This window comes from Panthera leo, chromosome E1 (assembly GCF_018350215.1).
Source record: "Panthera leo isolate Ple1 chromosome E1, P.leo_Ple1_pat1.1, whole genome shotgun sequence".
Taxonomy (NCBI): Eukaryota; Metazoa; Chordata; class Mammalia; order Carnivora; family Felidae; genus Panthera; species Panthera leo.
This window is the reverse complement of record NC_056692.1, coordinates 36,397,585-36,417,389: the sequence shown is the minus strand read 5'-3', so window position 1 is coordinate 36,417,389 and position 19,805 is coordinate 36,397,585. Positions and strand designations below refer to the sequence as shown.

The 19,805-nt window shown below is 56.3% G+C and overlaps 2 protein-coding genes across 2 annotated transcripts; both read right to left on the bottom strand.

The window, feature by feature from the left end:
• Positions 1-820: 820 nt before the first annotated feature.
• Positions 821-2,449, bottom strand: HOXB8 (homeobox B8). The gene is made up of 2 exons (XM_042915499.1): positions 2,026-2,449; positions 821-1,128 (listed from the first exon to the last, which is right to left on the bottom strand). Exons 1-2 carry the CDS (start codon positions 2,447-2,449, stop codon positions 821-823), a joined length of 732 nt encoding a protein of 243 aa, XP_042771433.1.
• Positions 2,450-10,799: 8,350 nt separating this feature from the next.
• On the bottom strand, positions 10,800-14,302 carry HOXB9 (homeobox B9). The gene is made up of 2 exons (XM_042915647.1): positions 13,786-14,302; positions 10,800-11,041 (listed from the first exon to the last, which is right to left on the bottom strand). The coding sequence occupies exons 1-2, from the start codon at positions 14,300-14,302 to the stop codon at positions 10,806-10,808; spliced, it is 753 nt and encodes a 250-aa protein (XP_042771581.1). The 3' UTR covers positions 10,800-10,805.
• Between the last annotated feature and the right edge of the window lie 5,503 nt (positions 14,303-19,805).

Here is a 19,805-nt window from a genome sequence, read left to right as displayed (position 1 = left end):
CTTCCGCCCTTTTCAGGCGCAGACAACAGAACAAAGTATAGAGGAACAACAAAATATATAATTAGCCCTCCCACCCCCCAATAAAGCAATTCACGGATACAGGATACATTCTCTTCACAGTAAACCTAAGAACACTTTTAACAATTGCCCACAGCGCGCATGCTAACTAAAGTAACCTCTTTTGAGAAACACTTAAGACGAAATTGCCAAACCAAAGGGGGCGGGGGTGTTGGGAGGAAAAGAGAGAAGCAAGAGAGAAAGCCAGCGAGCTAGGGAGGGCAGCGGGGAGAGAGGGGTTGGGAGGGGGAAATGAGGACGAGAGAGAGAGAGAGAGAGAGAGAGAGAGAGAAGAGAGAAGGGGAGGGAGACAGAAAGAATTACGGCGTGAATAGGCAGTTTCATGTTGTTGGGAGAACTTAGCAGAAATCGGTACCTCGGTCATTACAAAGAAGCACGTTCAAAGGAAAAAAGACCATTGCACAAGGAGGCTTTTTACACGGGGCGGGGGCGTGGGGGGCTCAGCCAGGCCGCAGCCGCTCACCCTCGCAGGGCGAGGGAGTCCTTGCCTAAAATCCTTTTCTTTTCCCTCCCCGGCCCCCAAGAGAAGGGAAGGAGATCCACGGTAGCTCACACACAGAAGCTATTACGAGATACTACCACTAGCGGGGACTGGCGCGGCGGGGGACGCTGCGGCGGGAGGCCAGGCTCCCGGCCCCGCTCGCGGGGCCAGAGCTCTCTCGAGCGGGGGCGGGCGACGGCGGCGTGGTCGGGGGACCCGCGGACGGAGGGCAGCCGCGGCCCTGGCAGTCCCAGCTGGAGCCTACTTCTTGTCGCCCTTCTGCGCGTCGCCCTCGTCCGCCGCCTCCGGGGCCCGCTCCAGCTTCTGTTTCTCCAGCTCCTCCTGCTCGCATTTGCTGCTGGGGAACTTGTCTTTGTTGTTCTCTTTTTTCCACTTCATCCTCCGGTTCTGGAACCAGATTTTGACCTGTCTCTCTGTCAGTCCCAGCGCATGCGATACCTCGATCCGCCGCTTGCGAGTCAGATAGGGATTAAATAGGAACTCCTTCTCCAGCTCCAGGGTCTGGTAGCGGCTGTAGGTCTGTCGGCCTCGCCTGCGTCCGGCGGCTGCTGGGAATGGGGGAAAGGGCGAGACAGGGGGGAGGGGAGGATGGGGGAGGGGGCAGAGATGGAGAAGGTTGGAAGATTCGTGAACCAGCCTAGGAGACCAGTATAATAAGGGCAAGGGACCTTCTACCCCGCGCAGGGGCGGGGGCGCTGGGAGGCCGCGGTCAGAGGAGCGAGGGGGGTGTGTGTGAGGGGGGTCAGACACCACTGAATCTAAGGGAGCCAGAAAGGGGGAGCCCCCTCCCCTGGTAACGAGCACCAGAGTTGGGTAGGGGTGGTTCAAATCTATTAAAAGTGCCATAAACTTTAGAAGGAAGGATGTGAAGGGGGGGTGGGGGTGGGGAGGAGGATATAAGAATTTAAAAAGCCAGGATGGGGACGAATGGACCCACCTTGAAAAGCCCCCAGAGCCTCTGCCCCAGAAGAAAAGTTTCTTCAGGGTAATTAAACTATAAAGCAATTGAGAAGTGCAAAAGTTGAGCGCCCCCACTCCCACCACCCTCTCTCCACTACCCCCATAAAACACTAAAAGGGGAAAAAAAGGATGAGAAGAAGAAAAGTAAGGCAGGGTGAGGGGTTTATGGATTCAGGAAATGTCGCTTAGCGACCCCCTTTCAAGGGAAACAAAAAAGAAAGGAAGGAAGCAAGGGAGGGAGGAAGGAAGGAAGGGAGGGAGGGAGAGAGGGAGGGAGCAAAGGAGGGAGGAAGGAAAGGAGGAAGGAAAGAAGGAAGGAAAGAAGGAAGGGAGGAAGGGAGGAGGAAAGAAACGGGAGGCGATCGGAACGCAGCAGGCACGTCTTCCAGGAGCTTCAGGAAATGCTCCCGGCCTTCCCGGCCCCCTGCCCGGCGTCGGGCCCTCCGGTCTCCCTTCCGCCCCGGCCGTCCCCGCCGCGAGCTCACCTTGCGGGCGCATCCAGGGGAAGAGCTGTGTGGGCGACGGGCTCTGCTCTGAACCCTCGGCCTCCTCGCCCAGGCCGCTGGCGGCGGCGAGCTTGCAGTCGGCGTACTGCACCAGGTCTGGATCCTGCGCACCGAACAGGCTCTGTCGCTGCAGCGGGTCGTAGCCGTAGAAGTTGCCCGGGTCCCCGTGGCACGCCACGGCGCACGGGTTCTGCTGGTAGGGAGCGGTGGACAGCGACGACGGCCCGTGGTAGAACTCCTGGATTTGCGACGGGTGCTGGAAGCTGCCCCCGCTGCTGGGACCGTACACCACGGTGGGTCGGCCGCCCAGGTCCTGGGCGAAGCCGCAGTCATAATAATTGGGGCGCAGGGACTCCCCGGTTTTGTATTTGGAGAACAGTGAGTTGACGAAATAAGAGCTCATTTTATTGAATTTTGAGGCGGCGGCGGCGGCGGCGGCTGTAGTTGGGGGCTGTTGGGGAGGGGGTGGGGAGGGGGAAAGGGAGGGAGAGAGAGAGAAAAAAAACGCGGATTCGCCGGCTCCTAGTCACCCTCGCCAGGAAAGGAGAGGGAAAGGGAGGAGGGGGAAAAAAGAAAAGAAAGAAAAGGCGAAGAAGATCTCGAAGCCGCCACACTTTTTGTGATTTCCAGGAATAGAAAAGGACAGCGAAGCCTCCAAAAGTCTAAGCTTGCATGGCAGCCGCGGCTCGCTCGCCCTCCCCCCACCCCCCACCCCCCAAACAAAAATATACCGCCACTTAAAGAGGTCCTCGCTTTACATTTCGAAGAAGGGATGCCAGTTCATAAACAGTTTTCGGTGATTTACTTCCCTGCAAATGAGTTGTTTCATATTTTGCACTGTCTTTTCATGATCATTTGCATCCATTAGAGACCCCGCATCCTATTGGCTTCTCCGTACTCCTCCCGGACAGAACGCAGAGCGAGGGTGCGAGCGAGAGAGAGCGAGCGCGAGAGAGAGCTAGAGCGAGAGAGCGCCAGGGAGTGAGGAGGGCGCGGAAAAAAAAAAAAAAAAAGGAGGGGGAAAAAAAAAAAACACCCAGGGAGAGCGAGGGGGAGAGGGGGAGAGAGGGGGAGAGGGAGAGGGGGTGAGAGAGAGAATGAATACGGATTAAATCTGTTTAACTACCTACATTAATGAGATATCTCTCGCCTCACAACAAATCAAATACCTTCGCAGACCACCCCCAAAGACTGATGTGGGGGAGTCACGGAAAAAAACGCGCACACACACATACACAGCGCGCCAGGCGGAGGCACGCTGTTAATTTCGCGATTTTAACGAGGCAGTTGGAGTCTTTTTAAATGTCAGGGTCGCTTCGGAAAAATGTAAAAGAACACGGTTTAATTGCGCCGAGTTTTAAAAGGTCCTATAAATGTAATTGGTATTTTAATACAAGTTATCAAATCATACAGCTTCCTCTCCTAAACATATTTTCAAACAAACGAGGTAGTCATATTTAAGGCTTTAATGATCAATTTCCTTATTATTGATAAAGGTTTAACTATCGTGTGGAGGGAATTGGCTGGGTAACCGGCCCCCAAAAAACGGCTGTAAACTCTTTAACAAACTATAAAACGCAATAAAGCCGGAGTCTGTTGTTGTTTATGCCGCAGCGCATAAAAGCTGTTAGCATTTTACGAGTTCTTTCCTCTACAGCTATAAAACTGCAGCTTCGATCGCCCCACCGCCCGACTGCAGCGCGGTGGGGGTGACGAAGCCGAAATGAGAACGATTATGGGTTTTTTTTTCGGCGCAAACGGTGACTTTTCCGAGATTTTCGCCTCCTTCAGCTGTGGCCAGCACCTGCCCCCATCCCCTTTCTGGAGCCCCCCCCCTCCACACCACCTCCTCTCTGCCCCATCCAGGCCACTCACCAACTTTCCCTCATTAAACAAACAAGCAAGGATTTTCTTTAGAGCAGGGGTCCCGGAAGACATGAGAAGGGACCAGGAGGGGGGAAAGAAACTTTCTGGTTAATGGGCACTGGTGAAGCAGAAAGCAAAGTTCGCCCTGCAAAGGCCAGTTCTGCAGTTCTGCACAACCCTCTTGACCTGGAGAGCAGTGCTGGGATGGGGAGGGGGGCAATGACTCGAGTCAGTGCCCTGGGGGACCATCTTTGTGTGATGGGAGAGGGGCCTGGTGTTACTAGCAGGATGACACCAGGTTGGGCTGTCCCACTCCTGCACCCAGGCCTTGGGACCTTAACTAACGAAGCTCAGTTGGCTCCTAGCCTTCCCAGGCACCTTCTGCAGCACCCTAGGGTGAGCGGGCATCACCACGCCCATCAGCACATCAAAGGGAGGGAAGGGCCTCGGCGGCCACTGCTGGGCGCCCACCAAGGCCCACGTGCTTGGTCTTGATGTCCCGTTCCTGTGCTGTCCTCTCCTCTGCTCTAGGTAGGGGCTTTAAGACTGTACGTGTGGGGCAGGAGCACCTTGCGGCTTTCAGCATCCTTTGAGCCATGGTCACTGCCTAAACCGACCTTGGGATAGAGGGGATTTGGATGCAGCAAGGCCACAGAGCTCCCCATTTTCTCTCCTTTCCCCTGGGGGAGCCTGTAGTAGTTAAACCCAACTCTCTCCACAGACCTGAGGACCTGGGGCTCCAGAGGCACAGCATACAGGGCCGAGCTGAGTGGGTGCCACTCTCTCCTGCCTTAGCCTTTCCCAGCCTACTGGCCTGCTGGGGATGGTGGCCTGGTTTTAGAAGGCCCCAGTCCCAGGGTCCCAACCAACGGCCTCCTGAATCAGCTCACTGGCCAAGGAAAGGAAAGGAAGAAGGGAGGGAGAGACAGACAGAAAGAAAAATTCTAACAACAAAGGTTAGAGGCTTTACAAACACAGTCGAGCCATTGTTTATTCACCAGAGTGCTTTGCTTTGGGAAGGGTGCTTTTGGGGGATCCCATTTACCCTAACCTTTGCAAAAATGAAACCATCAGCTTTTGCCAAGGGGAAACTACCAGTAGGGCCCCTTGGTCCTTTAAAAGTGAATCAGGAGAATGGGAGAGGGGCTGAAAGGGAGAGAGAGAAAGGAGAAAAGGAGGGGAGAGAACCAGGGTCTTGGATTTTCAGTGCAAGGCTGAGGGGGCGGTGAGGCAGCAGAAGGCAGAGTTAAGTTGTTGCCGAAGAGAACATTTTTATCAAGTGCGGGGGATTTTATGGTCATGATTTGAGGACTCACCGGTGAGGTAGAAATTCAATGACTTGTTCTAAATCATCCCTACACGGTGCCAGAAATTCCTGATGGAAGGAAAATGTTTCTATTATAAGAAAAAACAAGAAAGAGCGAGGAGATAATTTATAAACACCCAACGGAGCGCAGATTTATTAGAGAAACTCAAGTTGAGAAACTCTGCTGGTCTCTCTGCACCCGGTCTTGGGGGAAGAGAAGAGAGACCGCGGCCAGGCTAATTTTAAGGAGGGGGGGGGGTGTCTATTTCTCAGGCAGGTTTGTCCGGATTGGGGGACACGCATCAGGCTGAACCAGGAGAAAATGGGAGATTTGGAATCAGAAGGGTTATGGACAGACAGCTCGTGGATCTCAGAAGGAAAATTACCCCCAGTCCAAGCCTCCAGCTGCTAAATTTCGGAAGGACCCTTGTCCCCGAGGTTTGCCAGGAGCACGGCCGCACGGATCCGGAGCTCTCACCTGGAAGCCACGGACCGACCGCGGAGAACCGAGCTCCTGCTTCACGCCGCCGTGCCCGCCCCCACATCCAGCCGGAAAACGCACACTTTTTGGGCTGCCCAACTTGGGGCGCGCAGAGCAGCCGAGAAAATATACGAGACCTCCCGCGCCTCGCCGTTCTGGGGAGCCCCTGCCCCGCGCCTGGATCCCCCGGCGCGCGCCCAGCCCCGGATGCGCACAAAGGCTCTGAAGCCTCCGTCCGTCCGTGCTGAGCCGCCCCGCCGGCTTTGGGCACCGACGAATCCCCACCAACGCCAAGGATCCATTTCTCCCCCACATGGCAACCCCCAAACCCTGGGCTGGCTCACCCGGTTCCCTCTCCTGCTGATCCCGTCTGGGGGCAGCTTCCTCTTCATCCGACCCTCTTCTACCCGCTCGCCCCTTTCACCTGACCTGCTCACCCGCATCCGGCTAGACATTCCTCTAGCTCCCCTCCCGGAAAATCTCATTTTTCCCAACCAGTTCTCCCCTTTTATTTTGCCCATTTCCCTATTATTATTATTATTATTATTATTATTATTATTATCGTTACTACTGCTACTGCCCGTTTTCAGGCATTGGTTCCCCTACCGACCACAGAAACTGGGTGAGAAGCGCTGAGACCTCCTCCTGGGGGAAATTCAGAAAATTGACCATTTGAGGGGAAGGGCGGGGGAGGGGGGGGGAGAAACACACTATATCTGAAATCTATAAAATGGGGGAAACGGCCATAATGAACCCTATATTTTTATTACGCGCAAATTATTCATGACTTTTGGTAGCGCTCAGTTCATAGATTGAGGGCCGACCAAGGTGCGCGGTGCCGCCGCCAGAGTCCGCAGCCGCCGCCGCACCGGGGATTTTCGCGTGGAGCAAGGGTGCCATCTAGCGGCCGTCCTGAGAAAAGGCGCCGCCGCCACCGGCTCGGCCAGTTTCTCCCGAGATGCAGCAGCCTGCAGCCGCCGAGGCGACCTGCGGGAGAAACTTTCATTATTAGCAGAAAAGGGGGAGGGAAACGAGAGCAGGCGAGAGACAAGGCATCGGAAATCAGGAAACGGCTCATGAAATTGTGCAGATAAGCTAAAAAAAAAAAAAAACAAAACAAGGAGAGGGGGTAGGGAGGAAAAAAAAATGAAACCATAAGCTTTTTTCTTCTCATACTTACCCCCGACCCCCTCCCTCCACCTCAAGCCCCTAATTTCTAGCGGAGACCGCCAATCGGTGCGTCGTTTATGGCCCGTAAAAGGGGGAGCCGAGTACTTTTCAAACCCAACACGATTGTTTCAAATTCTGAGGAAGAAACAATTGGGCTTTTTGTGGGGGGGAGAGGAGGCCCGGGAGGGTGGGATGGGGCTGTAAAAGGATCAAGAGGCTGTCCGCGCCCAGACGTCTGGCCCCGCCGGACTTTGTGTGTGTGTGTGTGTGTGTGTGTGTGTGTGTGTGTGTGTGCGCGCGCGCGCGCGCGCGCGTGTGCGCAGGGGGCTTCTCATTTATGACGCCCGATCCTGGAGGGGGTATAGGGAACAAAGACAAGAGTCTGAATTGTGACAACAAAGTGTTCTTCCCTCCCCTGTCCCTCTTCTCCCCCTCTTTGCCCCCCTCCCCCGGGCCTCCCCCCTAAACCCCAAGCCTCCGGGAGGGTGAGGGTGGGGGCTCCGGAGCCAGGCCCACCCATTCGGCCGCCAGCCCCCGGAGCCCAGGCCCAGCTGCGGCTCCCTGCGCTCCGGAAAGTTTCCCCTCACTGTTTGCTTTGCTGCTGTTTAGTTTCTTAACCTTCAGAAATTTATACGCTATAAACTTTTATAGCGGTCATATTCTTTTATTGCTGCGCACACGGCATTGAATTCCTCTCCCGGCCGCTCTCTGTCTCGCACTCTCGCGGTCTCCCGCTCCGAATCTCTCGCTCTCTTTTATGACAACAGATTTCCCCATCTCCGGCTTCCCGGCCTCCGCATCTTCGCCTTTGTTTGTCTTTAAAGAAGCCACCCCCGGGCTCGGGACCCTGACGCCGGCGGCGGCTTCCCCGGGAGGCCTCGCCCCCCAACCCCGCAGCTCCGCGTCCCGCTCCGGCCGCGCCTTCGCCTTCCCTCCCGGCGGATGCTCGCCCGCTCGCGGCGCCGGGGAGCCCAGGATGCGGAGGGAGCCTAGTCTACACAAGCTCTAAAGCCAGATTCATTTCATAACCCGAATGGAACCCTCCTTGGAGGATGCGGGTCCGGGGCCCTGCCAGACCCGGGAGCTTCGCTTTTCCCCTGCCTTTTGCTCTCTGTCCGACTAGTTCGTGCTTTCGTTCGCTGGAGAGGGGTTGGCCTGGCCTCTTCACTTCCAGGCGCCTCTCCCTCGGGCCACGCTTTGTCCCCACCGCCACCCCCAACCCGCAGGGTCTCCGCGGGCTGCCGCGCCGCTGGGGTGGGCCCGGCGGGAGGCTCCGGGGGCGAGCGGCCGCTTCCCCACCGCCCGGCGGGCAGAAGCCGAATCCCAACGCCTGGCTGGAGAGAGGCAGGGCTGCGCGGGACAGCGGCCTTCAGAAGAGGTCCTGGCGGGGACCCCGCAGTCTGTTAGGGACGGAGAGGTGCCTCTGGAGACCGAATTTAGTTCTGGGGTCCGACTGGGGAGGGAGGTTTGGTTTTCTCCTGAGACATTTCTGTTGCATCCGGCCACCTCTACCAAACTCCACCCGCGTGATACCAAGGCTGCAGCCCTGTGGCTCGAATTGGAGCCTCACACTCCTGGTGGGGGCCAGAACCCTAAGGGGCTCACTCCTGATCGCAAGAGAGGACAGTCTGGCCTTCGTCTACACCCAGTCTACACCCAGTCGCCCCACTGCAGGGAATGGCTGCAGGAAGCTGGTGCCTTCCTCACTCGCATGGTATTTTGAAGTGGCCAAAGCAAGGCGATGCTCTCAGCCAGCTGAGAGAGGAACTATTTCCAGGAGTGGCGGGGCTCTGTAGTTGGTGGGGAGGCCTCCTGTGCAACTTGGGGGGGGGGAGGAGATCTCATTGCTCCCTGCAGACCCAGACCCCTCTCCAAATCACTAATCTTTTCCTTCCGTCCCCCTCTGGTCTCCCGGCTCTCCTGTGGGAAGGCTCTTGCTCCCTTTAAGCAGAGGTCTTGGGACCTGGGGTCCAGACCAGTTCTCAGCCCCACCAGGAAGCCCTGCCCTGCAAGGTCTAAAGGAGGCACCTCTTGGGCTAAGGAGTCTGTTTTCCAAGCTACCCTCTTGGAACAAGGACCTCTACCTCTGGCCAGGTGAGGAGAGCCAACACAGAATAAGACACAAGAAGAGATTTATTTTCTAGAGTGATATATATTTTTTGTTCTTTTTCTTGTTTTTTTTTTTCTTCCAAAACAAACAATCAGAGCTCTAGGTCCCTCACCCTCCCACTCCCACCCACGCCCCCCTCCCATATAAGCGACAACTGAAAACAGGCGAGACAATCACCCCCAAAGAAATCACGAAACACAGCACAATTTCACGACAGCCACCGACAAAGCAAAGAAGTTCTACTGGAGTGTCCCCTTGCAGGGTCGGGAGAAGCAGGAGCAAGAACAGTTCATGGAATTGAAGGGGGACTGGACAGTTCCGGGGAGCAGGGGGGGCGGAGGGGAAGCAGGGAAGCACAGAGTTAGCTTCCGGCCTGCCGCTTAGGTGCGATTTCGCCTCTTTCCTTTGCACGCGGGACCGCGTTCCCCAGAAGCGCGCGCCCGGCAGGCAGCCGCGCAGGCCACCGTCCAGGCCCGAGTCGCGGGAGGCAAAGCCCGGCGCTGGGGCAGGTCTCGTTCTGCACTGGGGCGGGCAGCCGCGAGCCTCGAGGCTCCTCTGCATGGGTCGAGACGTGGGCAGGATGGGGAGGCATGCGCCAGGCTCCGCGCGCCCGCCGGAGCCTCTGCTCCCCCCTGTCCACAAGTTATCCCCGGAAGGGCGCTCTCGGGGAATCGATTCACAATAAATTCTCCATAGGACTCTCCTGACCTGGCTTTCCTGCCTATAGTAGGGTTGAGCTAGCAGGGGATGGAGGGTGGAGGGGCTTTTCTACAAGGGGCGGCTTGATTCGCTGGTGCAAGGTGGATTTGGCCGAACAGAGTTGATTTCAGAGCTGGGGAGGATGTGCAAGAAGGCAGGGCCTGTGCAGAGCAAGAGAAGCTAGTCTGTGTCAAGCGGGGCACAGATGAACAGACAGACGACATTGTCAAGGCTTACGACCCACGATTTGACCTCCTTTTGTTGGAAGGAGAGGAAAACAACATGCGGAATTAAACATTTCCTGCAACAAAACGTGTGCGTGTGAAACACCTTCATAAATCCTAAGATGCCTCCATAAGACCACTGCTGTCTTTCCTCGCCCCTTCTAGCTTTGCAGCTTGGGGGCTGAGTTTACCCCATTTGCCCTTGGGTCCAAATGGGGTATAGTTGGGGATTCCATAGAGACAGTGACGTGATGCCGAGCCCTTTGGGCTACAACGCCTCATTCAGGAGTGCGTCTCTAGACATCTTCTGGATGTGGATTTGTGTCAGGGGTAGAATCTGGGCTTGCTGGTGGTCTGAGGGCTGTTCTGCCAGATTTGGGGTGCGATGGTCTGCATTTGGGGTGTCACTTCATTTGAGTGTTGGCTGTGAGCTTTCCCCATTATCACTGTGGGCTCCAGGCTTTAAGTGTGTGGGCTTCTGTTGGGCTGTATGCAGCTGGAGTGTCCCTGGGTGACTCAGGATAGGGACAGGGCGGGGGGGGGGGGTGCTGCGTGGAGACAGGTAGGCTGGAAGTGAGGGGCTGGGGCTTCCAGAAAAATTAAAGGGATTGCTAGGGGCTCGACTAGGGGCTCTCTTTCCTTGCGGCCCATCACTTTGTTAGAAACCAACTACATGTCTACCTTCTAAATCAACAAAACTTCCTTCTGAGGCTCAGGGAGAAGAGAAGGACAGGTAAGGGCAAAGGAAAGATGCTTGAGATGCAGAGAAGGACTTTGAAGAGAAAGACCCCCTTCCCCATTCACTTGAATACATCCCAGACAGCGCTGGCCCTGCAGCCATCACTTATAAATAAGCGTGAGATGGGGAAGGGGCAGGGAGGGCTGGGCGGGGGCGGGGGATCTTCACTCTTTGCCCTGTTCCTTATTCATTTTCTTCATTTTCATCCGCCGGTTCTGAAACCAGATTTTGACTTGTCTCTCACTCAGATTGAGGAGTCTGGCCACTTCGTGCCTACGGTCCCTGGTGAGGTACATATTGAACAGAAACTCCTTCTCTAGCTCCAGCGTCTGGTATTTGGTGTAGGGACAGCGCTTTTTCCGGGAAGAGCGAGCGTGCAGCCAGTTGGCGGAGGGGTTGGCTGAAAGAGAAGCAGCGATAGAATCAAAGAAAGGAAGGGGGGCTGAAAGGCCCCCCGTGCTCTCCTTCCAAGAGGATGTCCCCCTGGTCTCCACTCCCCCATCTTGCGTTGCGGAGGGGGGCACTGGGCCTTCCAGTTCCCAGAAGGGGTCCCAGAGATGGGCCAGGAGTTGCTGTCGACATCGCCCGCCAGGTGACAGTTACTGGGACAGAGTGGGGCCAAACAGGCTTGTCAGCGCTTCCAAAGCTCTGCCTGTCTCAGGTTCTCGCTCAGTCTCTTTCTCCACTTGGGTCGCCACTGGTTGGGACTCAGGTCAAAGCCCAGCATGGCTAAAGCCCCTCCCCCCTCCCCACCGGCACCACCGGACTAACCAGAGGTAGCTGACCTGGAGGGTCCTGGCCCTGGGTCCGGGAGGTAAGAGGAGGGTTGGGCCCAGGGGGAGCCGGCTTCTGTTCAGCCACGCCAGAGAGACCTCCTGGCCCCTCCAAGTCCAGTCAGGGACACCCTGCCTTCATCACAAGTTTGCATCTCTTGGCCACATGGCAGCAGGCCTGTGTGTCTGTAGATACCTTGTCGCCCCCCCCCCCGCCCCCGCCACACACACACCCCGCAAACATGGGTCTGCACTTAGAGACGCAAACATCCAGCATACTCCAATTCACATGCAACCCAATTGCAACCATTTATCAACTCCAGCCTGTGGACAAGGGAGCGCCAGGGGCTCGCAGATAACTTATGGTTGCAATAGTCTCTCCTTTTCCGCTCCTGCTCAGCTCGCAGTTTGGTTAAAGCAAGTTCAGGGAGATTGGGAAGCGAGACTGCTCCGGTCCCAGGGTGGGGGGCCGTGGATGATGTGGGGGTGACAGAAGGCCCTTCACAGCACACCTAACTCCAACTGGCTCCGTGTAGTGAGGACGAGCAGAGAAAGGGGTAATTGAATGGAAGAAGGGGAGGCGGGGGGTGGGGGGAGAGAGGAAACAAAAATATACACGGGCTTGTCTTCCTTTCACTGTCTCTCTCCCTACCCTGGAACTCAGAAAAGTTGCCAAACAAAGCAGAGCCAATTAAAAATAACAGTCACCCTTTGCTAGATTCTCCTCCCTAAACGAAAAGCACTGAATATATTTTAAAAAAAAATAATCTGGCTCATCCTACACTAAGTACCGTGTCTTACCAATTTGCAGTGCTATGTCTTTAATGTGATTGCCTGGGATGGGACCTACAGCCACATTAAATATGAAAGAGGGAAAAAAAACTGTTAATAATTGATCCCAGCCCAACCGCCGCCTTGCAGTAATGGGCTTTCCAGGCAGAGTTTGGGGGGCTTGGTGTGGGGGGTCTGTTTGGGTGTGAGTCGGGAGGTTTGGGGAAGAGCCCGTGTTACCCAAATGCTAGTTCTTGTCATTAACCCTGGCAGGCTGGAGGTGGTAGGACCTGGCAGGGACCTCAGGGGAGTGGGGGCAGCTCTCTACCCTCCAGCAGACAAGGGCGCCCCAAAGGGCCCGCGGGCCACCACGTTGACAGGAAATCTGGCAGGGCAAGCAGAGACCAAAAAAATCTGACCCTCGCTCCCCCAAAAGAGTGAGGGGTGAGGACTTGTTCCGGTCAGCCTGGGGCTTATTGTTCGGAGCTAAGAACCCCCAACCAATTTGCTTCTTCTCAACCTTAAAAAACGAAAACGATGAGACTCCCCCTACCCCACATCCAGCCAGCAGCACCTCCTGGAAATTAGCCAGACCTGGGATCCTGGCGGGGGTGCTTCTGGAGCAGTGGGAAAGATGAGGAGTAACTACCATCGGAGGGTAAAGTTTTCCGCCTTGCCGCAAGCCTCTCTTCCCCCCACCCTTCCTCTCCCCAGGGTCCCTTCGGGATCTCTCCTTCTCCACTCTGGCGGTCGGCCCCCGAAGTTCAGAAGCGATCCCCGGACTCCCCGAGAGGCGGACGGCTCCGGCTGGGGCTATAGGGAGCCCCGCGGAGCGCAGCGGGGGCTGCAGAAAAGGAAGCTGCAAGCCGGGCGAGGATGCCAAGGAGGGGAGGGGGCGGCCGGAGGGAAGGCTCCCGGGGAGGGGCCGGCGCATCCGGGGAGGGGGCTCAGTCACCGGGTCCAGGGCTTCCCCGCCCCTCCCGGTGCCGGCTGCGGACCCTGAGCGGCTACTGCGCGAGACCTGCTAGGAACAATCCTCCGCCAAGCTGTTGCATCGCAAATAAAATCCTAATGAGCCCCCTCCCACTTCCCCTTGGCCGGCTTTTACGGTCTGCGCGTGGCGCGGGGAGCTCTGCCAGCCGCGCGGCCCCGGGCAGCCCCGTGCGCTCCCGCCCTCGCCGGCGCGGGCTCTCGGCCTCGCCGGCTGCCGCCCGGGCCCCGGCCCCGCCGGCCCCTTTCCCGGCCGGCCGCCGACAGCCTCCTCCCGGGCTTTGAGCCCGAGCCCCGGGGGAGTGGGGGAAGGGAGGCCGAGAGGGCGGCGAGGTGGTGCCTGCGCCCCAGTCCCCTCCAGGACGTGGCAGCGGTGGGGGCGGCGCTCCGCCAGCGGCCTCAGTCTCCCCTCCGGGGGGCACCCGGCTAGCTTTGCCTGCTTCCTTCCTTCCTTCCTTCCTTCCTCCCTCTTCCCTCCTCCCCCGCTCGCTCTCTCCGGCCACCGCCGCGGTCTCCCCTCCACATTGTCCGCAGTTTATTGCCTCTCCCCTCCCCTCCCCCCACCTCGCCTGGCCTTCGGCCTGGTATTTCCTCACTTTTTATAACTTACTTTGATCCGGCCTCTCTTTGTCCTCGCTTCCTTCGCAAATTTTATTGTCCCCGTAGCCGGGTCTTTGATTAGACAGGACGGCCTCCCTGCCCGCCGAAGTTTCCAAACTGTACTCGGGCGTGCCCTGTTTGAGCAGCTCCCCAGGCGCGCCCAGCAGCGGCTCCGCCTTCACCGCCGCCTGGCCCTGCCCCGGAGCAGCTTCGCCGCGCGGCGCCGGCTCCAGCCAGGTGCGGAGGTACCTGCTCTCGGCCGGCGGGACGCCCTGGGGCTGCAGGTAGGGGTGGTAGACGGACGGCAGGCTTCCGGACGCGTGCGGGCTCAGCGGCGCCCAGGAGGCGCCGAACACCGGCGCTTTGGGCTGGAAGCTGCACGAGGGGAACTCCAGGTGCTCCGCGTGGCCCGGCTGCCGGGGGCTCGCGTACTGGCCGGAAGGAAACTTGGCTGGAGGAGCGTCCTCACTCTCGTGACTTATGATCGAGTCGACATAATAGCTGCTAAGCGTCCCAGAAATGGACATTCTCAGACATTATCCGGGCGCTCGCAGGGGGAAGGGAAGCGCTCGCGCGGCGGCGCCCAAGCAGGGAGAGGTGGCACCCAGACCGGTGTGAGGGCTTTCGGACGCGACCCCCCCAGCCCCCCACCCTCCCACCCCCACCCCCTGCTCAACTTCTCAGCCAACAAAGTACAGTGGAGCAGCCCGGCTCAGCGCTCCTTGCAAAATGATTGGTCAAAGTTTTTCCGACTGCCTGATAAAGCGTCAGCTCCAACATAAATCAATCGGGCGAGGGGGCTGCGCTCTCGCTGTCATCCGTCCGCACCGCATTCCATATCGAGGATGGATTGTTTTATGCTGATGCAATGTGCTATCACGTCAGGGCTCCGGCGGCCACGTAACCTCAGCCCGAGCTGCCGGCCGCCCTCCCTCCCCCCCCCTCCCCTCCTTTTGCAGGAAGGGGGGTTGTTCTCGACATGGGGCGGCGGGGGCGGAGGAGAGGCGGAGGGAAAGCAGCGGGCTGCCTCGGGAGGGATTCAGGCTGTGGAGCCCTCTCCCCAGGCGGGTCCGGGAGGAAGAGAGGGAGAGCTGGGCAGAGGGAGGGAGAGAACCCCAGCCCGGGGAGCAGACCGAGAGGCCCACAGCATAATTAAAGAGGGGGTGGGGACAGGACCCCCCAACGCCACTCCACCCCGCAGGCCTCGTTTCCTCTCCTCTGTTCCCTTGACACAAGATGTTTATTAAACAACAGTGCGGCAGCAATCCACTGGAGATGAAGTAAAGGGGATGGGAGAGAAGTTGGGGGGTTTTATAGGGCATTATCTGCTTTGGAGGGCTCTCTGTGACTATGTTGGGAGGTTTACAGGCCTGGGAGCTTCTCCTGACCCCTCGGTAGCTGACAGAGGAGAGCGGGGTGAGTGTCCAATGACCTGGTCCTAAAATTTAGCTATCCTAAAATCAGAACCTACATGAGGTTAGAGGTATTCACCAGGCCCTGAAAAGTTGAGCCTCAGAAAGAGTTTAATACAACTAGCCAAAGGTCCTTTAAATTCCTAGGGCCTCTCTCTGGCCCCGATCAGAGGGAGGTAGGGGGTGGGGGGGTGGGGGCATAGCCATTACTCTTTTCCTCCCCCTGATAACTGCCGGGGGCCCTTAAAATTGCCCCGTTGCGGGAGCCGAATGTGAGAAAGGGTTAAGGGAAATTCCCTAAGGTGTCAGCAGAGCAGAGGTGTGGGAAGGGGTCCCGCAGTTATCTCCCCTTACAGCCAGTGAAGAAGGGGCCCAGTTTTCGACTCTTCCGGATGGCTCTTCTCACCCGGCATCGCCTTCCTGATAGATTTCCAAATACCGGTATTGGGCACCAGTGTAGACCGAGGGCCTGCAGGTCAGTCTCCCGGCCACCCGCCGCCTCCCCTCCTGTGAACTCTCTGGCTGGAGCTTTCAGAGAGTCGGTTTTATTGGTCTCTGCTACGCGGCCCTGCGCTGATTCTCCCCTGGGGCCACCGGCTGGCTTCCTGGCTCATCTCCCGGCCGCAGCTCCTCCAGCTTCTGCCCTGGGTACAGTGGCTTCTTGTGGTGTAGAGGCACAGGGAGACGCAACCCCTGGACAGACCGGGCTCTCCTGCGGTTGGGGCTGGGAGCAGGCTGGGGTGGGTTTTCTCAGCATTGCCGGGCCCTGGGCCCTTAAACGATCGGCTGTCCCCAGCCCTGTCCTTTTACCGAAAGCGGGGCCATTCTGATTTGAGGTTTTATCTTTTTGGCCATGTACCCCTCTGCCTGCAGAAAGCTGCAGATCACCTCCGCACACACACAGACACGCTCCCGCCCGCTTTTCTTTCCAAATGAAGCCATCTCGTGTCATTACGTGTGAAATACGAGGGCGAAGCGCCATATTTCTTCACATTATGGCGATTTCAAAATGATTTTTTAAAGATCAATGCCAGCGCCCAGCCGGCCCCCTCCTTCCCCACCCCAGCTCTCCGAGGGCGACAGCCCAGCAGATCCGGAACCAAACAGCGTGAAGATCTGCTTTTTCCATGGGACCCAAGTGGGGAAACAAAAATCCGATGCAAATTCTTCTAAGTAGCGGTTGGACGCTTGGGAAAGTCAAGGGAGCTCCCCGGACTCAACAGCGAGAAAGCTGGGCACAGAGCGAATGAATCACAGTTAAGGCAAAGCACCTGTTCTTGATTTGCCAGACGTATGGAGTCTGCTGTTGGCTTTACCTGTAATAAATATATTCTTCAAAAAAAAAAAGCGCCTCTCCTGCCATAAATAATGGTGTTATGAAGCATGGAGGGCCGAGTATATGACTTTCTGTAGTATATAAATTAGGGCCCAAAAGGCCATGTGGAGTGTGGGCAGGGCCTTTTTTATTTATAGAAAAGTCACAGTGCTGGGCTGCTCTGAGGACCCAGGCCCGTGCAAGCGCTGGGCTCTGACTGCAGCCCTCTGGTTCCCATTCCTGGCCCAGACTTTGTTGCTGCCTTTCTTTGCAATAAGAGAGAAGTCAAGAGGGACACTTCCTTTAGGGAAGAAGTTAGAGGCAGCACATTTGAGCTCCTGACTTGTGCCCTAAAGGGTGGGGAGGCCCAGGAGACAGGGTTTAGGTTTCTGACTTGCCCGTCTCCCCTTGTGGCTCCTAGGTGCTAGGTAAGGAGGAGACCCAGGCCTCTTTTTCTGAGACCAGAGCTTAGCCTTTGCTCCTAACACCAGAGTGTGGGAACAGTTTCAAAATGACAGGTTTTGAGGTCTCAGTCTTCTCAGGAGAGAGGGCTCTGGAGGGAAGAGAACGAACCAGCACCCCAACCCTGGGTCTTGCACCCCAGCTCATCTCCCAGGTGGGGAAGCAAATGCACCAAGCGATAGTCCCACCCCAGCCAGCCTTTCTAGCAAATGCTGCTGTCCCAAACTGGAGCTCAACTCCAGCTCAGGCAGAGGGCTAAAGGGTCAGTGGGGAGGGAGCCCCCTGTTTGGGTGCTCTGAGGGTCTGTGGACGCCCTCAAAACCTTATTTCCTCTCCCAAACAATGGTACCCACCGTGAGGGAAGGAGGCAAACAGGACTGCCGGCCGTCCCTGGAGCCCAGCTTCTAAAGATGCTTAGTAGAGAGGTTGCTTGAGTGGGGGTCACTTTGTCCGGAGACAGCAAACTGCTCCCCATGCCACTCCTAATCCTAAAGAGAAAGAAGGAAAACCTTGCCTGCCCCCCGCCCCCCAGTCTCTGGCCATTCCCAGCACAGGAGCTGCCGCCTGAGCACAGCTAGGGCCAGTAGCTGGTGGCTCGGAGAAGGACAGGCAGGGAAAAGCTGCAGCCCTTGGCCACACTGGGGCCCAGAGCAGCCAAGAGCAAGGCAGAAGTGGGGAGAGCAGAGGCCGACCCTGGCCAAGACCAGACGGTGAGTGCCTGTGCTTGGGTGGGGGGGCGGCTTTGGGAAAGATCCTTGTCAATAAGAAGAGACAGGAAAAAAATCTAGACAGAGGGAAGGAAAAGCAAGAGAGGAGGAAAAAAGAAAAAGAAAAACAATAAATGGGAAAAGGGGGAAAAGTTTGGTTTTAATAGATAAGCTAAGCTGAAACTTAGGCATTTTGTATTTGAATAGATGTGGATATCCTGTATGTATATTTCAAATCGATATTTATGGGGACCCAGTGTGCAAATGTGCTGTACTCTAGGTTGTGTATAGAATATGTAATAAATAAATACACCCAACTATAATAGCGGATGTGCTTGGGTGTTCACACAGAAGACCCAATGGTGCATATGTGGAGGCATGTATAACCCCTGTGAATGATGTGAGTTTACGATTCTGTTCATAGAAGAAGATCTGTTACCCAAAAGTTTGTGCATACATTTTTATAACTATCACACACCTACGGAAAGGGCAAAAACTTGAGTATTTGTGTACTTGAATTCTGGCTATAAAACATCAGTTGATCAGGAAGCCTTGCTTGAAAATCTCCTGTTGACTTGATATTCGGGCAAAATATACACCGTATCCTCAAACAAACGCATGTGGCTTACATCTGAATCCTTTGATAACTTTCTTCCAAAATATTTCTGTGGAAGGTAAAGGAAATGCCTCAGACTGGCCCAGGGGAGGTCATGAAATTTTGTGACTTTTTTTTTTTTTTTTTTTTTTTTTGTCCGACCATGACCTCCTTTACTGTGTATCTCACCCCAAACTGCAGGAACGATGTACATCGTGTGATGTTTCTTTCATGGTAGTGATGGACACGAGGATGTAAGCACCATTACCTGCACACAAGCGTGTCCCTCACAAGTGTGAATCTGACCAGTGGGCAGAGATGAGCTGAATGTGAAAGCCCTCAGGTAACTGTGGGGGTCACACAAAAGCACTGCTATCTACAACGAAATTACAAAGGTCCCCAAGCCTATGTCTCCAACCACCCAGAGATATTTCTTCTGACCCAGAACCAGAGTCCAGACCCACTCTGGGAAAGAAAGAGGGGTGGGGATGTTTGCTCCAAGGGGGAAGAAATCAAGGTCCCCAGAACCTTCAGCCTTTATACAAAACAACCTCTAAACCGGGATCACATCGAATCCACACACACGGGTTCAAACCTCAATGCTGCCACACCCTCCAAGTGGGGCTTTTAATTGCAAAGTAACGAAATCTCCTGCCAAATCTCCCTCCCAGGATGTCAGAGGTGAAAGGAAGAACGGAGAGGTCACCGGCCCAAGCAGACCTCAGGAATCTTCTTCCCAAGTCTCAGCCATCGGGGATATGGAAAGCGGTGGGGGTGGCTGACTCTTTGGGAGGGGGCATCCAGGAGGCCAAACGGGGTTGGGGGCAGGCGGGGCGGAAAGGAGCTGAGCAGGTAGAAGGTTATTACGGAATTGCTTCCATAAAACCTGAGGCTGTTGTAAAACCCTCTGCTTTCCAAAGACTTGATTTCCTCTTTTCTCTCTAACATCCCCCTTTTTTTCTTTTTACAGCACTGTTCCTGGGAGGGGGTGGCCAAGAGACGCCGGGATGGAAGACAGTCAGTCTCCAGGCTCCGGGTGGCTGGGCAGGTTTGTGAGAGGCCCAGAGAGAAGTAAGGTAAGGCAGAAAGACACCCTAGACCACCTTCACCCAGGCTGGAGGACAAGAAAATGTCAAGGAGTTGTGTTGTTGGCCTTTGCTCACCACGGGGGTGGATTGAAGGCTGCATTTCTCCCAGGGCCAGAGGTGGGTCTCCCAAGGGCCCTTCCACTCCTAGCAGATGCCCCTTGTTCACAGACTGCCCCCCCTCCATGTCAGCTTGGCGCCAGAGCCCCATCCGGTCGGGCCTCTTTCCCGGCCCCTTTCCACATTCCCTTGCCTCAAGCAGGGGGGAAAAGTTTGGGAACAAAAGTTAGCTTATGCTTTGGACCGTCCCCTCCTTCCGCCAGTACGTCTAGCTATTCCTCTCCTGGGCCGGGAGCCAGCAGCCTAGAATGGGTTGGGGTCAAAGAGGGTATCATGGCTTTGCCCCTGCCCCACCCCCCCTGCATCAACTCCTGTCAGACCACCAGTCTGGAGT

Coding starts and splice junctions, on each gene's coding strand:
- HOXB8 (XM_042915499.1), bottom strand. CDS start 2,449: ATGAGCTCTTATTTCGTCAACTCACTGTTCTCCAAATACAAAACCGGG. Junction 1,129..2,025: donor CCCCTGGATGCGCCCGCAAG/GTGAGCTCGCGG, acceptor CCCCATTCCCAG/CAGCCGCCGGACGCAGGCGA.
- HOXB9 (XM_042915647.1), bottom strand. CDS start 14,302: ATGTCCATTTCTGGGACGCTTAGCAGCTATTATGTCGACTCGATCATA. Junction 11,042..13,785: donor CAAAGAGAGGCCGGATCAAA/GTAAGTTATAAA, acceptor CTTCTCTTTCAG/CCAACCCCTCCGCCAACTGG.